Source organism: Brassica napus, chromosome C7, assembly GCF_020379485.1.
Source record: "Brassica napus cultivar Da-Ae chromosome C7, Da-Ae, whole genome shotgun sequence".
NCBI classification, from domain to species: domain Eukaryota; kingdom Viridiplantae; phylum Streptophyta; class Magnoliopsida; order Brassicales; family Brassicaceae; genus Brassica; species Brassica napus.
This window is the reverse complement of record NC_063450.1, coordinates 50,716,130-50,731,593: the sequence shown is the minus strand read 5'-3', so window position 1 is coordinate 50,731,593 and position 15,464 is coordinate 50,716,130. Positions and strand designations below refer to the sequence as shown.

General features: G+C 36.8%; 6 protein-coding genes across 11 annotated transcripts; 4 read left to right on the top strand and 2 right to left on the bottom strand.

Moving 5' to 3' along the window:
* Positions 1 to 367: 367 nt before the first annotated feature.
* Positions 368 to 2,678, top strand: BNAC07G50400D. 3 transcript variants are annotated; one of them, XM_022706005.2, is made up of 4 exons: positions 368 to 637; positions 882 to 1,101; positions 1,160 to 1,264; positions 1,718 to 2,678. In XM_022706005.2, the coding sequence occupies exons 2-4, from the start codon at positions 918 to 920 to the stop codon at positions 2,431 to 2,433; spliced, it is 1,005 nt and encodes a 334-aa protein (XP_022561726.1). In that variant the 5' UTR covers positions 368 to 637; positions 882 to 917; the 3' UTR covers positions 2,434 to 2,678. The 3 variants fall into 3 exon arrangements, with proteins under 3 accessions (XP_022561726.1, XP_048619122.1, XP_022561725.1); XM_048763165.1 differs by having other exon boundaries at positions 383 to 637; positions 1,193 to 1,264; XM_022706004.2 differs by having other exon boundaries at positions 388 to 728.
* Positions 2,679 to 4,031: 1,353 nt separating this feature from the next.
* Positions 4,032 to 6,210, top strand: LOC106410743 (uncharacterized sugar kinase slr0537). The gene is made up of 5 exons (XM_013851329.3): positions 4,032 to 4,535; positions 4,622 to 4,884; positions 5,119 to 5,236; positions 5,347 to 5,555; positions 5,636 to 6,210. The coding sequence occupies exons 1-5, from the start codon at positions 4,188 to 4,190 to the stop codon at positions 6,063 to 6,065; spliced, it is 1,368 nt and encodes a 455-aa protein (XP_013706783.1). The 5' UTR covers positions 4,032 to 4,187; the 3' UTR covers positions 6,066 to 6,210.
* Positions 6,211 to 6,985: 775 nt separating this feature from the next.
* Positions 6,986 to 7,668, bottom strand: LOC106408474 (S-protein homolog 9). Its single transcript, XM_013849247.2, has one exon. It carries the CDS (start codon positions 7,514 to 7,516, stop codon positions 7,115 to 7,117), a length of 402 nt encoding a protein of 133 aa, XP_013704701.1. The 5' UTR covers positions 7,517 to 7,668; the 3' UTR covers positions 6,986 to 7,114.
* Positions 7,669 to 8,124: 456 nt separating this feature from the next.
* LOC106409718 (beta-glucuronosyltransferase GlcAT14B) lies at positions 8,125 to 9,671 on the top strand. 4 transcript variants are annotated; one of them, XM_048763162.1, is made up of 3 exons: positions 8,125 to 8,381; positions 8,946 to 9,391; positions 9,467 to 9,671. In XM_048763162.1, the coding sequence occupies exons 2-3, from the start codon at positions 8,977 to 8,979 to the stop codon at positions 9,547 to 9,549; spliced, it is 498 nt and encodes a 165-aa protein (XP_048619119.1). In that variant the 5' UTR covers positions 8,125 to 8,381; positions 8,946 to 8,976; the 3' UTR covers positions 9,550 to 9,671. The 4 variants fall into 4 exon arrangements, with proteins under 4 accessions (XP_048619119.1, XP_048619118.1, XP_048619120.1 ...); XM_048763161.1 differs by having other exon boundaries at positions 8,130 to 8,381; positions 8,848 to 9,391; XM_048763163.1 differs by having other exon boundaries at positions 8,167 to 8,381; positions 8,914 to 9,391.
* A 581-nt stretch (positions 9,672 to 10,252) lies between these two features.
* BNAC07G50340D lies at positions 10,253 to 10,849 on the top strand. Its single transcript, XM_013850292.3, has 2 exons — positions 10,253 to 10,451; positions 10,546 to 10,849. The coding sequence occupies exons 1-2, from the start codon at positions 10,332 to 10,334 to the stop codon at positions 10,735 to 10,737; spliced, it is 312 nt and encodes a 103-aa protein (XP_013705746.1). The 5' UTR covers positions 10,253 to 10,331; the 3' UTR covers positions 10,738 to 10,849.
* Positions 10,850 to 10,902: 53 nt separating this feature from the next.
* On the bottom strand, positions 10,903 to 15,382 carry LOC106409713 (probable alpha,alpha-trehalose-phosphate synthase [UDP-forming] 4). Its single transcript, XM_013850285.3, has 17 exons — positions 14,875 to 15,382; positions 14,666 to 14,763; positions 14,130 to 14,515; positions 13,914 to 14,028; positions 13,709 to 13,810; positions 13,478 to 13,628; positions 13,308 to 13,396; positions 13,179 to 13,227; positions 12,955 to 13,055; positions 12,633 to 12,820; positions 12,421 to 12,538; positions 12,170 to 12,337; positions 11,969 to 12,091; positions 11,796 to 11,883; positions 11,574 to 11,704; positions 11,369 to 11,470; positions 10,903 to 11,287 (listed from the first exon to the last, which is right to left on the bottom strand). Exons 1-17 carry the CDS (start codon positions 14,990 to 14,992, stop codon positions 11,054 to 11,056), a joined length of 2,361 nt encoding a protein of 786 aa, XP_013705739.1. The 5' UTR covers positions 14,993 to 15,382; the 3' UTR covers positions 10,903 to 11,053.
* Positions 15,383 to 15,464: the final 82 nt, after the last annotated feature.

The following is a 15,464-nucleotide window of genomic DNA, read 5'->3' as shown; positions in this document are numbered from 1 at the left end:
CATTTGTTTAGCTTCTTGATCTCTGGATATGATCAGATCCTTACTTTGGTGTCTTAAATCAAAGGCTTTGAAGAATCTTGGTTGTGGAGTTTAATTTTAGCACTTTTTTTGGGTCAAGGTTTCCTAATCGTTAGAGACTTATTAGCCGAGGACATATATATACAGTATAAACTAAATTAATCAGAATAACAAATTACACAAAAGATAAAGAAGTTAAAATGCAATTTATAATTAGAAATGGAATTAACACACAAAAACTAAGCTGGAGTACTACTCAACCACCGTGAGCGTCATCCTTGGGACGTAGTGTACGCGTGTTATTTATTTATTAATAAAAAATAATAGTATCAATAAGGAGCGAAGTAGTGTGAGGCGCCGTCTCTTCAACCTCTTCCGTTTCGCTTCTTTTCTGAGGTTTTATTATTGTTGTAAAAGTTTTATTACACCATATCATTCGCGCGAATAACCGAGATTCCTCCCGGAATCTTATTTCCTCTGAAAGTGACAGGTGGATTGTAGAAAACTGCAACGAGAGAAGAGCGAAGATTAAAAAGGTCAAAAGCCGGAGAAAATTTACAGTCAATAAAGGGAGGGGGGGGGGGATTATGGAGCACTAATGTCAATTTTGTCTTATGAGGTTCGTTCGTATTGCGATTATTCTCCTCTCCTTTTGTTTCGAGCTGTGATTGCGATGTTTTTCGGGGTTTAGTGGGGTAGAGCAATTAATGGTAAGTAGTTAGCTTCATGTTCAAGTCAAGTATCTATCTCTCTTCGTATATTAGCCGTTTCGGAGACTTACTCCTACTTTCTTTAATCATACGCATTTGGTGGCTTTAGGAATTGTTTACATTTGACTGTATTATCGTAATCGATCTGTGCAGGTATTGCTTGGATGGTAGAGACGTTTTTGACTTACTATGAGCACACGAAGAAACAACAACGGCTTTTCCAAAGCTGAGAAAGTTTGTGGGCCGAATTGGATCTTAATTGCAGGGGGTGCCTTGTTGAGCACTTTGTCCATCCGCTTTGGCTGGAGACTTAGGCAGTCGTCTCTTGATTTCAACCCTCAAATTCAATCCAATGCCTCTCTTGGATTCAAAGGTTTTGGTTTTCATGTTTTGTAATTTCGGCTAATGAATTATGCTTGTTTGTTGTTTAGCTAATGGAACATCTGAGAGGGGAATTTTTTTAGGTTGTTGTTTGCACTCCAGCAAATCTTCATGTGCACATAATGATGAGTATTGTTGCTTCCACTCCATTCCAGGTCTGACTTTGCTACTTCCTTTACAGATAAATTTTGTATAAAAGCCATTAAAAATAATATCTCCTTGGAAGAATATGTAGGTGTTGCCTACAGTGTTCTAGCTTCCTATTATCTTGCCTAGTGATGTCTTTGAATGGTTATTAGCGAACATGTACTTGATACTTATGTATGAGGTTGGAAACTAGTGACTCCAATTTGAAACCGCAGACTGCCTAAGTCAGTTTACAAGATTTTCATCTTGGAAGTACTTACCTTAATTATTATTGGTACTATGTGGCATACCATCAGTGAAGGCTGGCACTAGGGAAGAAATGACGTCTGTCTCCAGTTGCTGAATGTTAGCTATAGTCATAAAAGTTGTCATTATCCAGAAACCATAGTTATAAGCTTATAAGATTTGTACTGTTATATCCACAGCTGAGTTCTGCTTTCAATTTGTGAAAATTTGTGTAGGAACTGAGCATGTCGAGGGGAAAGAGGAGACAAACGGGCACATGATATCTGCATCTGACACTTCACTGCCTCTTGTAACCCTTCCTGCTCCATCATACGGCAAAGAGAACGGGGTCATGTGGACTTCTTCTCCTGATCGCCTGGAACTTCCTCCGAAACCATACAATCACCATTCCACCTGCTCGGATTCACCTTGCGTGTCTGAAACCAGCTCAGACATCTTCAGCAAACGAGAAGTAATACAGAAACTGAGGCAACAGCTGAAGAGGCGCGACGACATGATACTTGAAATGCAGGAACAGAATCTAGTGCTGCAAAACTCGTACAACGCACAGAGGGCACACTCTAGCCATCTCCAGGCACAGCTAGACTCGATGAACAGAGATCTGTTCGAATCAGAAAGGGAAGTTGAGAGACTGAGAAAAGCAATCGCTGATCACAGCGTGGGATGCACAGGTAGCAACGGCAAGACATCTCCTGTTGCACCTTGGAGTAACGGGTTTATGGAGAGCGAGAACAATTATGAGTCGCAGGAAAAGGGATCAAGGGATGGAGAGAGAATAGAGATGTTGAGAAAGGAAGTGGAGGAGCTTAAAGAAGTGATAGATGGAAAAGAGTATCTACTAAGGAACTATAAAGAGCAGAAGAATGAGCTATCACAGAAGGTGAAAGAGTTGCAGCAGAGATTGGACTCGCAGTTCCCAAACATACTGTAGGTTTATGAGTTAGGGCATTGTGCATTCTTGCTAGTTGCTTCTCTTTCTTTTGGTTTTGGTATTTTCTGCTTCTCTGAGAGAAAATGAACGATGTACTAAAGCTCATCTTTGGAGTCTCTCACTCTGGAGAGAATAATTTTCAGGTTCTTCTCTCTCTGGCTTTAGCTTTGGTTTTGTAATGTTTTGATTTTGTTTCTGGTTGTGTCTTGTCTCTGTTTTGAATGTAGAGGAAAGTAGTCGTTGAAGATTTTTGCCGAGAGAATACGTTCCTTCTGTTCGTGCGTGTAAGGCAGCCACGGCGTCTGGTGGCGCGTCCGAGCGCGTACCGGCGCCGTTGGCTCCTTTCCTTGTCATTCCGTCCAAACCCTCGTGTGGTTGTTCCGATCTGTCAGGTTTCTCTGACATGCGCGCGGATCTGGGTTAGGGTTTTGATCCGGGAAGAGATCGGCTCGCTGCGACTCTTCTTCCTCTGGATTCGCGGCGAGGAGGTAGGTCAGACAGATCTTCGTTTCAGCGTCGGTTTTGGTCCCGGGATGTAGAGGCTCCCATAGCTTTTGCATCGCCGCTAAAGTTCCCGGGTTGTGGAGGCTTCGTTAGCTCTGCAGCGCCGACTAAGCTTCCGGAACGTGGAGGCTCCGACAGTTCCATTGTTGCCGGCTTCTGGCCCCGTAGTTCCTTTCTAGGGTTTAGTTTCTTTTATTTTTTGTGTTTGTCACTAGTTATGTGAAGTTGGCTCTGGCTTGTTGGTTGAGTTCTCGTCGGAGGTCGATGGAAGCTCTGATGGAAGGTCGATGTTTGAGCGAAGCCCCCTCCTTGGTCCTTGTATTGAACTATGGCGGATGAGATCTCGGTCACGATTGATTCTCTCCGAGATTAGGCGTACTTGGGAGGGTAGGCGGTCGCGGTGAAGAAGGTGTGGAGTCGATGAGCTCCGGTGTGGTTCGGTGAATCGGTGGGTGGTTCTCCGGTGGTAGTCGAGGCAGAGGTGATGCGGCGGATCGCGATGGAATGCGGCCGACATCCATTGCTCTCTTGAGCCTAGGGCCTTTCTTGGGCTTGCGGGTTTTTTTAGTGGTTTTTAGTGGACCGTAATAGATGTGGGCTTTGTAATCGTGATGGGCTTTGGGCCTTTATTAAATAAACCTTAGACGGGAAAAAAAAAAAGAATGCTTTCCTTCTGTTCCTATAAAGAGAAAGGATTAACAGTTGGAAAGATTAGTATATTGTCAAATGCTAACAAGTTTGACAAACAAATGTTTAAGGGTTTAAAGACTTGGAACTTTTTAACCCATTAAACCCTTGGAATAAGTTTTCAAGGTTTAGCAAAGTGTATTAGTTTTGTAAGCATCTAATACAAGAGAGATGTTAAAAACAGAGGTGTCAAAAATAAAATTTATATAAATAGACATCATTTTAGTAGTGGAATAAAAATAAATACAAGGAATTGTCGTCGTCAGCGTGCTCATATTGAAAAATTTAGTTTGAAAAGTCAAATCAAACCTTATAAAAATAGTGTGTGTTAATACTAATCGTCTAATCCTTAAAATAAGATGATTAGTAGTTTGATTATTACTATATAATAAATAAAAAAAGGAGTCATTTTATCCGCTTCGTAGCCATCTCCGAAACCATTAGTTCTGTTCTTGTGTTCCTTCCTCCTCTCTCTCTTTCTCTCGAGTTTTGGATGGAGATGTGAGCTTCTTCTTCTTCTTCATCCCAAAACAACGAAAGAGAAAACCTTTATATACATTCATATGGCCGCCCTTTCTCTCCTCTCTCCAATTCCTTCCTCTGCCTCTCTTCCTCCTATTTACTCCCTATATCACTTCAAAGGAACCCTTCAAAGCAACAAAACCTCCTCAACCTCCATTTTCAGCGGTTTCAGAAGCTCGTGGAGCCTGAGGAATGATTCCAAGGCGGAGAAGAGGCAGCTTGGTCTCATGGTTGCTAGAAACGGTGGAGGAGGAGAATTGGATGATATGGATGAAGGCCAAATCGAAAACATCTGTGGTCAAGACGAAGATGACGAGGAATGGACACAAGCCCATGCTTCTTCTTCTTCCCCTGAGAGATGGGATGTTCTGGGTCTCGGCCAAGCCATGGTAATGGTTGAAAAGTGTTGATCTTGATGATAAAAACGCTTACTTTCTTACGCCCATTGGCTTTCTATACCTTGATTGTTTTGTAGGTAGATTTCTCTGGAGTTGTGGATGATGCGTTTCTAGAGAAGCTAGACTTGGAAAAAGGAACGAGGAAGCTGATTAACCACGAGGAGAGGGGTAGAGTCTTGCAAGCAATGGATGGTTGCAGCTACAAGGCTGCAGCTGGAGGGTCCTTGTCCAACACTCTTGTTGCTTTGGCGAGATTAGGTTGTCCTTCAATCACTGACCGCCCTTTGAATGTCGCTATGGCTGGTAGTATTGCTGGTGACCCTCTCGGTAGCTTTTACAGGTACACAACTCTCTCTTTATATACTTTTTTCTTTTTGGCTCTTCTCTTAGTTATTGGAGGTTAAGGTTAAATTATGTTGAGGGATAAGTGGTTGATCTATAATTAGCATTGAGTTTAGTAAAGTTACTAGACTATATAGTTTGTCTTTGTGCTTGAAAGGTTTATTAGTTTTTTTATGATTCATGTTCTTACATGGTTGGTTTGATTTTACTAACAAAGGCAGTTCATCTGTAGGACTAAATTACGGCGAGCAAATATAAATTTTCTTTCTGCTCCAATCATGGATGGAACAACAGGGACAGTGATTGTTCTCACAACTCCTGATGCACAGCGTACCATGCTTGCATATCAGGTATGGTATTATATGTTCAGAGTATCCCAATATTACTAAATGAAAGATTTTTTTAACATATTTTTTTCTTTCTAATTAACAAACCTAATTTTTAATGTACAACTTTTCAGGGAACATCTTCTGTGGTTAATTATGATTCTTGTTTGGCTAGTTTGATATCCAAGACAAATGTCTTTGTTGTGGAAGGCTACTTGTTTGAGCTTCCTGATACTATAAGGACCATAACCAAAGCCTGTGAAGAAGCACACAGAAACGGAGCCCTTGTTGCTGTGACTGCATCAGATGTGTCTTGCATTGAGAGGCACTATGATGATTTCTGGTGAGCTTTTCTTGCTCCTCCTGCTTCTACAGCTTGGTTAGAAGTTATCTTAATCTTTTGATTGTTTTATGTTGATTCAGGGACATTGTGGGCAACTATGCAGACATTATATTTGCCAACAGCGATGAAGCAAGAGCGTTTTGTCACTTCTCCGCAGATGAAAGCCCTATTTCAGCTACAAGGTACTTGAGCCACTTTGTCCCATTTGTTTCAGTGACCGATGGAATCAACGGGTCATACATTGGAGCCAAAGGAGAAGCCATATACATTCCTCCATCACCGTGCGTGCCGGTTGACACGTGTGGTGCTGGAGACGCATACGCTTCAGGGATCTTATACGGTATCTTGAGAGGTGTCACTGACTTGAAAGGAATGGGAGAGTTGGCTGCTACGATTGCAGCCACTGTGGTTGGTCAACAGGGAACCAGGCTTAGGGTTCAGGATGCGGTAGAGCTGGCTCGGTCACATGACTTCCGCCTCAACAGTGTTGGAACTGATGTTGGGTCTTGATCAAATCTCTCTAGCCTGTGATTTTTATTTAGCTTTGATCGATTCTTTGTTTCTATGTAGTAATGCTTTTGCAACTAACTTGTAATATCTTTTTTCATGTAGTGGAAAACATTGGATTATTTGTTGTATGTAACATTTTAGTATATAGCCTCTTGTCACTCTGTAGACACAATTGTTATGCAACAGAGTATGAAACTTCTATGATGGGTCATGGATAACATATCCTTGGGTAGACTTATTAAGAGGCATGGTATAATACATGTATAATAAATAAATCAGCTTTCTAAATGACACCTAAACGGATATATATATAAGATTAATATAGTTGTTAGTTTTAGAAAACTGAACACAAAATATTTCAAATATAAAAGTTGTATAAAATTAAATTAACATATATAAGTAGTTTCAAATTATAAGAAAATAAAAACATGTTTAGAAATATGAAGATGATAAATTCATAAATTTTAAATATTTTACAAACAGTTAAACTAATAACTATAATCATATAAATACATAAAACAAATAGCAGTTAACATAAATAATAACATTTAAAAATATATAATCATATAAATATTAGAATTTTTTTGAATAGTAATGTTTAAAATCAGTCATAGACGGTATAATATAAACGCTAATCCTTCCGTTTCAGAAAGATGTATGTTTTAGGTTTTTCACGCTTATTAAAAAAATATATGAGATTTTAGTTACTAATACAATATTTTCTGTTATCAACTATTCTCCACAATTTTTAACCAACAAATTTTTTATAAATACTATTATATTTTTTGAAGTTTACAATTTACAATTAATTTATTCATTGAAAATACAAAACATATATTTTTGAAATATTCTTTTTTTAAATATATATTTTTTAAAATATTTTTTTTTTTAAAGGGATGGAGTATTATCGACTTAAAACACTACAAAACGTGAAAACAATATAGTAGATGCGTACCTATGCGCAGATTTTAGAACACTGAAATAAATCATATATTTACTATTCCAAAAGGTTTACACGTTACAAAAAAAAAATGATTTTGAAATTCCACTTAAACATGTATCCACTTATACTCTAACTTGGGAGCTTCCTGACCGTGTGTGAAGTACATGCCATCTTCTCTAGCATCCCAAAAGTTGGTCTTACCATAACGAATAATGCCACCACCACTTTTATAAGCTGTAAAACTTGCATGAAACGAGAAATTAGGACCCTGGTCTAAGGTACAATCGAAATAGGTCTTCAAAATACTATCATGAAAACTAAAATCGTAGGTCTGTCCAGGGCTCAACAAATGAACACCCAAGTCGTCGTCGTTCGATAGACAACGAATCCTCAGTGTATTGCCCGGACGAAGAGAACTTTTGAAGTGGAGACTGTTTTTTTCCCAGATTGCGTTACTAGACCCAACGATCAATGCAATGGTAAGCAAAAAGCACGAGAACCTATTCATCGTCGTGTTTGATTGATGTGATGTGATGTGTTTGTGTTTGTTTTTTCTAGCTTTGCGGCTGAGAAATATGTGAAAGATAGAAAATGTTCCAATTTATAGAACCTTGTTTACGAGGTCATCATGCATGCATTCACAACTTTGACTATGATTTTCTTCTGATTTAGGCGTAACGCGCGTTGCCAAACAAAATCTTCCTTTTTTTTGGGTAACGCATCTTTGGAAATTTAATAAATTATGCCTTGACCATTTCTAGGGATTATATACATGATCCTGAGCTTTTAAGTCTGAGATAAAATCTCTTTTACATTAACTGAGAAACATTGTAACATGTGAACTATAATGATATGTCATAACTAAAATGATTTTTAAAGTGATTATAAAAATATGTTTGAAATTATTAGAATAATTATAGTACTCCTACATGTCACTGATTTTTTTTTTTTTGAACACAGTACATGTGACTGATTATCTTAGAACACCTCCATTAGAAGTTGTTAATAAGGAATGATTCTTTAAAAAAAAAACAAAAAATAAATCAAAAAGAAAAAAAAAAACATAGCAACCGGTTCTTATAAGAGGGTTTTAGAATCAATAAAAACCCCTAACGTGTCCATTTTTTATTGGCTTTTCTTGTATGTCTTTCTCTCTTTCTGTTTTTCGGGTAAATCAATTCTTCTATACAGATCCCAAACCTTAATTCTTTCTTCTTCATCATGTTTGATTTCGTAGGTATTATCTCAATTTAGGGATTTTGATGTTCTGATTTGGGAATTTAGGTTTCTTCGAATTTGGGAATCAATCGAAGAAAAGAGACATTTTTGCACTTTGCCTCTGCAGGGTTAACTCTTTCGATCAAGGCACCAAGGTTCGTCTACTTCATTCTCTCTCTTTCTCTGTAATCAAAAATCAAAATTTGTCATCTTTATTTTATGAGAAAGTTAACTAATTTGTATTGAATCTGCAAAAGGTATGGATAGATAAAAAAGAACCGGTGGTGTTCAAAAGAATACTTCTTTTCTCCCTAATTTGTGTGTTGGTTTGATTACCTTACATAAGCTCTTCAAAACTATACTCTTTTCCTCATGAATTGGTTTGTTGATCACGTGGTTTATATAGACAAACTTTTCTTAGTTTCTCTTTGAAATACATTATCACCTTGTTTCTCTTGGTTGAACTTCTTTGTACAATTAAATCCTGTCGTGTTCTGATCATATTTGTGATATATATGGGAATGGATTCATTATGATAACATGTTATGCTCTAACATTCATGTTTTTCAGTAAAAGTTAACATTTTTTTCTTTGGGTCAATCGATTCATTTTGAGTGGTAGATGAGTATTGAAGTACATAGTCTTGTGGTTGCTCTGATCTGTGTGTTTCTGCAATTATAATTGGAGATTTCTTGGTTGCACACTCTGAAATTGCTCAGAGAAGAGAAGCTGATAGAAAATCCACTGGTGATGCTAAAGGAAAAAGAGAAATTTGAAGAGACTTTAAACTCAAACGGGAGTTCTTCGAATTCTTCAGAGGTTCCTAGGTTAGCTTATCTGATCTCAGGTGCTAAAGGAGATAGCCACATGATGATGAGGACTTTGCAAGCTGTGTACCATCCAAGAAACCAATATGTTCTCCATTTAGACCTCGAAGCTCCACCTAAGGAGAGGCTGGAGCTTGCAATGTCTGTGAAGAGTGATCCTACTTTCCGTGAAGTTGCAAACGTCCGTGTTATGTCACAGTCTAATCTCGTTGCCTATAAAGGCCCTACAATGATCGCTTGTACGCTTCAAGTTGTGGCGGTTTTGCTTAAGGAGAGCTTGGATTGGGATTGGTTCATCAACCTTAGTGCATCAGATTATCCTCTCGTGACACAAGATGGTTAGTTAAAACTCTAATGACATTCTTGATCTTTTGTTACAAAGTTGTGACTCTTGTTTGTTACTGAACTTGCAGATTTGTTGTATGTCTTCTCCAAGTTGTCTCTAAATGTTAACTTCATTGAACATATGAAGCTCACCGGAATGTTAAATTCATGATATAAATTTGTATTTCTATTTTTCATATGTTTTTATGTCATATTTGTTTAAATGTTATGAAATCCAATAATTTATAAGTTTTGTAATATTTAAATTTAATAATTCAATTTTTTTTAAAAATTTAAGAAAGGGTTTTCCCATTGGACTTTCACACAACTAATTATATTAATAGGAGTTCTAAACTTTATAAAGTACACAATTAACTATTAAATTAATTTTAAGAACCGATTAAGGAGTCTAACCAATGGAGTTGGTCTTATCTATCTAAACATAACATATACTAAATTATATTAGATTATGATATCATTTCAGGAGACATAGTAGACACGCAAACCAAGAATTAGATAATTCTTTGGGCCTGAAAGAAAACAGAAAGCCATCTTTTCCAGCTTTCAAAATATGAGACACTATCCATTTCAGCGGCTAGAATATGATATATGAAAGTGTTTTTTAACACAAGATTTGGTCATGTGCCTCATTACTTTTTTATCCAGTTCGGTTGTAGTATTTCTGTATCCAGGAAATGTTATTGTGTCCCTAAACCAGACAGAGAGTTACGGTGGGGCATGAAGCTGTCCTCCTGATAAATAGGAACGTGACAGAAATTCAAAGGTCTCATTACCAATGAATCTGAAAATTACCTGAAATAGCATTTGTCTATATACAATCTCCTATATATCTCTTTACAGGCCTCTCCCCTCTATCTATCATTTTTGTTTTGCTCCACAGCTCTTCCCATTGTAATTTTTTTCAAGCTAATCCTTTCAATAAAAAAAGAAAAAATGGGAGGTTGTGCGAGCGTACCTAAGGAATCTGACATCGTTGAAGGCTCTGCACCAACCGAAAATGTTGTTGTTGAGTCCAAGGATGTCACGACCGAGACAGATACCACATTAACTCAGGTTTTTTTGAATCACATATGATCATTTCTTGTGTCTTGTTTGAACAAACTCATGTTAAGATGAAACTATTGTTGTTGATATGTTTGATTCACAGGAGAAGAAGGAAGAGTCTGGTGAAGAAGCAAAGAAAGAAGGTGAGACAAAAGAGGACTCCTCTGAGGCAACCAAGGCCGAGCCAACTCCAGAAGCTGTCAAGGCAGATGAGAAAGCTCCTTCTGAGTCTGAGACACCAACACAAGAGACCGCACCTGCAAAAACCGATGAGGCGCCTCTTGTGATTCTTTGATTTTTCATTTCCAAATATCAAGATCATGTGTCTGTGTGTGCAAATGTTCTCCACGTTATAATTCCTATGTTCATCTCTGTTTTATTGTCAATTCCATTAAATATTTTCTTAAAGAGTTTCTTTTCATTATAAAACTAAAAAAAAAAAAGACAAAGAGATAAATAGTAAGAGTCAAAGAGACAATGTGAGAAACTGAAAAGCAGAGAACAATAATGAGTTTTGCAAAGGTAAAAAATAGCAAATAAAAGTCTTTAATAGTGCCATTTAGCCAAAAGAAAATTCTAAGAGGATCATCAGGGCACCATATGATGATGAGTCAAGGATTATTGTGTGTGCAAAGCTTGTGGATCAACTGCACAACATCATCAGATGAGTCAAGGAAATAGCTAGCCTTTGTGTGCGTGTTCCCAACAGCCACAGAGAAGTAGTTGTCTCCCTTTACGTCAACAAGGGTCGATGACACCTTCTTGAGGGGGCCACTGCCATAATAAGGAGAAGACATGGTTTTCTTGGTTAACTCGGGCTCGAAGAAGGTGTAAACATCTTCATCCTGTAACATATATCAACCCTTGTATCAAAATCCATGGATATGTAATTGTATAATCAACATTTGGTTACATAAGAAGCTTACCTTCCCCAAGAAATTACCAATGCATAAGACATAATCAATTGGTGTAGTTATCGACTTATTCTGTAGTACTATTTCTCCGAGGATACGCTCCATTGCACTTCCCTAAGATAACAGAGAAGAGACAACATGTGATAGATCAAAGAATAATTAGAATATTTTGGTAATTGATGATGTAGAAACAAATGAAAACAATAGCATTAGTTACCTTTGTTACACCAACCGAATGGACTTCAACAGAGTAGCGTCCTTGGACAACATCCACTGATGCATTAGAGGTTGGTCCAGCCCACAAGTGTTGCAACATATCTTTTGCTTGAGCTCTCCCAAATTCAGCATCTACAAATAAATAAAGATCAAGTAGTTGTCTTCAGTAGTTATTCTTAGTAGAAGTTAAAAAAAAAAAACATATACGTATAAAGTAAATCACCTGCATAGTGGTAATTCCATACAACCGAAGTCTCGCTTGCTTGGAAGTAGGATCCTGGTGTTCTTTCAGTGAAGTACTTGAATACTTGCTGTAGACAAAAGCAACCACAAAAGAATTAAAACATGGATGAGGGTATCAAACTTTAATTCTAAAAATATATTTTATTTACTAACCTTGACACCATCAATCCATTTCAAGTTCATGTTTTCTGGCATTTTCGTCACCCACTCCCCAGCTGTATGCCTTAGAAACATTCCATTTTCCGCGGCTAACCACATATCATGCTCTCCAAAGTTCTGTTTTCAAGATACTAAGTAAGTCCACAATGAGAAAGCAAGTAAGTAAATTTAATAAAGACGAGAGAAAACATTTACTTGATCCAATACGCTTTTTTCACTTCTACTCAGGACAACTACTGTTGTTTTTGGATCACTGCATAATGCTTTTAGTCTTTCTTTTAGCTGTGGGTGAAGTTCAAGATTCATTCCTTCGTCTCTTCTCTCTTGGTTTTTGTTTGGCTTAGTGAGTGTTCCATAAAAGCCCTGAACATTTTATACAGTTATAAAGATAAGTGACCAAAATAATATGCAATGTACAAGACCATCTTGATACATATAACACTTACAAGAATTAGCAGCCTATTCTTAGACTTTGAATATTGTTGAACCACATCATGTTGTGGAAGTTCATGTGGGGCTTTTCCAGTTTCTTGCTCCGCTTTACTTGTAACCTCATTTAGTTTACTAACCAAATAAAAAAAAAATTGTAAGACTTGTCTATAAGAACAATAGTTGAGATGAGATTTAAAGAGAATGAATGTTGTGATTTGTCACATACTTCATGAAATCATCTGCCCACTGTTGAGTAGAGTGTGTTTTCACATACTGAAAATTGATTTGATGTTTTTTCTCCTTTTCTTCACGTGACATGCTTAGAGCTTCTCCAATGGCATTAGAAACTTCTTTAACGTTCCAAGGATTCACAAGAAGAGCTCCAGCACCAAGTGACTGACCAGCACCTGCAAACTGTGAAACTCAATACAAAAATATATTACTTTTGAATGATAACTGTTGGTTATTAGATTCATAAATATATTTCAGACCAGAGAAAGAAAATACAATTCATATACTTAACATCAGACCTATCAAAGTTAGGTTACCTCGCTTAGAACGAGAACTCCTTTTTCCCCTTTTTGGCAGGCAACAAACTCAGAACTCACAAGGTTCATTCCATCTCTCAAAGATGTTACAAGTAATACATCTGAAGAAACAAAGATGAAAATAAACTCATTTGTTAGGAATATACATCGACACTAATCTTTAACATTATATAACCGTTTTATAATATATGTGACTAAATCATCAAATGTAATATGAGAATTACCTGTGATGGCGTAAAGTGCGCACAGTTGATGAAAGTGAATAGAACAATCCTAACACAGAAAGATGAAATATGTATCAGAAACTATAAGATATGACTTGTGATGAGGATAAAAGAGAGAAAATAACAAACCAGGTGGATTATTGGAACGGAAGAGATAGAACCAAAACGACCATTAATACGTCCAACAAGTCCATGACATTGGTCTTTGATCTTTTGATCTGTTATAGAACATAAACACAATCCTATGAATTGATCGATGCATATCAGCTAAAGAAATAAAAGAGATATAAAAAACTTACATTCACCAATACCATTCCTTGTTGGCACTGCAATCTGAAGTAACAAAACTTTACCACGCCAATCTTCATTTTCCTCAAGAAACTTCTCAAATGCCTGATACTTATGTGGTATCCCTTTGATCGTGTCGAGACGATCAACACCTAGTATCAACTGTCAACAAACATAATTATATATGTCAAATCATTTTCCCTTTTATGTTTCAAGCATCATATATAAAAGTATAAATCTACCTTTCTGCCCCCAAAATCTGATTTAAACTTCTTCATGTATTCTGTGACCTCAGAGAGTTTACTTGTGTTTATGAACCTCTCAGGTTCTATCCCAATGGGAAACTAATATATCCAAATAGAAAAAAAGAAAGCAAACCAAAATTAACATTTCATTAGGAGATGACTAAATCATCAATCTTAAGAGATTTTCAAGATGGATCCTTACAACAGCTACACGAGTGAGTTTGCCCTGATCCACAACTCCTTCAGATGTTGCTTCGGTTCCAAGAATACACATGCATGCATTCACGAAATGTCTTGCAAAATCATACGTATGGAAACTAGAAACAAAAAAGGCAGAGAAATAAAAAAGAGTAAGAGGTAAGTTTACTTTCAAATTCAAAATAGTTACTACACTGTTAAAAAGGTAAAAAACATTTACCCGACTAAATCAGCAGTAAGAACAGAACGAAGCAGTTCTGATCTTGAGGGCAAGGTTTTGTACATCTCGGAGGAAGGGAATGGCGTATGGAGAAACCATCCAACTTTCATCTTACTGTTGTATTCTTTTAGATATTGAGGAAGAAGCATAACATGGTAATCATGGCACCAAACCACATCTCCTTCTTGATAATGCTCGTTTACCACATCAAAGAAAATACGATTTGCTTTCTTGTATGCATCATACTGTGACTGGTATGTTATGATTACATCGTTACGATATTCTGGTGGGGTTCCCAAGTAGTGAAAAATCGGCCACAGAATATTGTTGCAATAGCCATTATAGTATTGATCACAAACTTCCTCCAGAAACACCGGGATACACCCCTACAAATCAAAGTCAAGCGTTTTAAAAATCAACTAAGACATGTATAAGGCTTTAATAAACAAAATAAGACATGAATAAGGTCTTGATTATTTTTTGCCTTTTTTCATTTTACAATAATATATATGAGAGTTCAAAATCTATACGTTTACCTTTTCGGCTAGAGCAATGGAGAGTGCCTTTTTTCCAACCGCATCATGAACATCGACTCCAGGCCAGCCAATCCATTTGGTCTCAAACTCTTTCAAACCTTTAAGAGATATATCACCACAAATTAATGTAATATATATAAAAATCGGTTTATTGTGCTTATTTAATTCATTCATTGCTACATTGTTAAAGTTGTAGACTATCTTCTTACCTAGAAGAGCACTAACTAGACCACCAGGACTCATGGTGAAAGACCAAGTTTCTTCTCCGGTCCTCTTTGCAGTAACCGGAAGCGACATCGACACTACAAGCAGTCGTGGTCTCACCATTTTTCTTTCTCTCAATCAATTTTCGTTCTGAAGAATTTAAAAGTTATGAAAAGATGGTCTCGTCTTTTCTTCTTATTTATAAGAACCTATATAATGCTGGCATGATGAGGGAAAATAGTAAAAGGAATTAAAAGTTACTTTTTTGTTGTAACACGTTTTCTAGCTATTATCTCTATATTATGTAGTTATGTGACACGTATCATTTTGGAAATGAACTTTTAAAATCAACTATAGGTAAATTGTTTTCCGCAAAAGAAAAGAAATCGAAATTATATGTACAAGATACTGTTAATGTAATGAATTACACTAATATGTTACACAAATTGAGTATATAATCTCCAACTTAAATACGTGGACAAGTACAGAGATTTGGACATTTAAAACGTATTTGAGATGCTAATGTATTTTAGGTAGACTTTTTCTGTTAAATTTTATGTAGATTGTATTACCTTTTGGATTCATTTATTGTAAA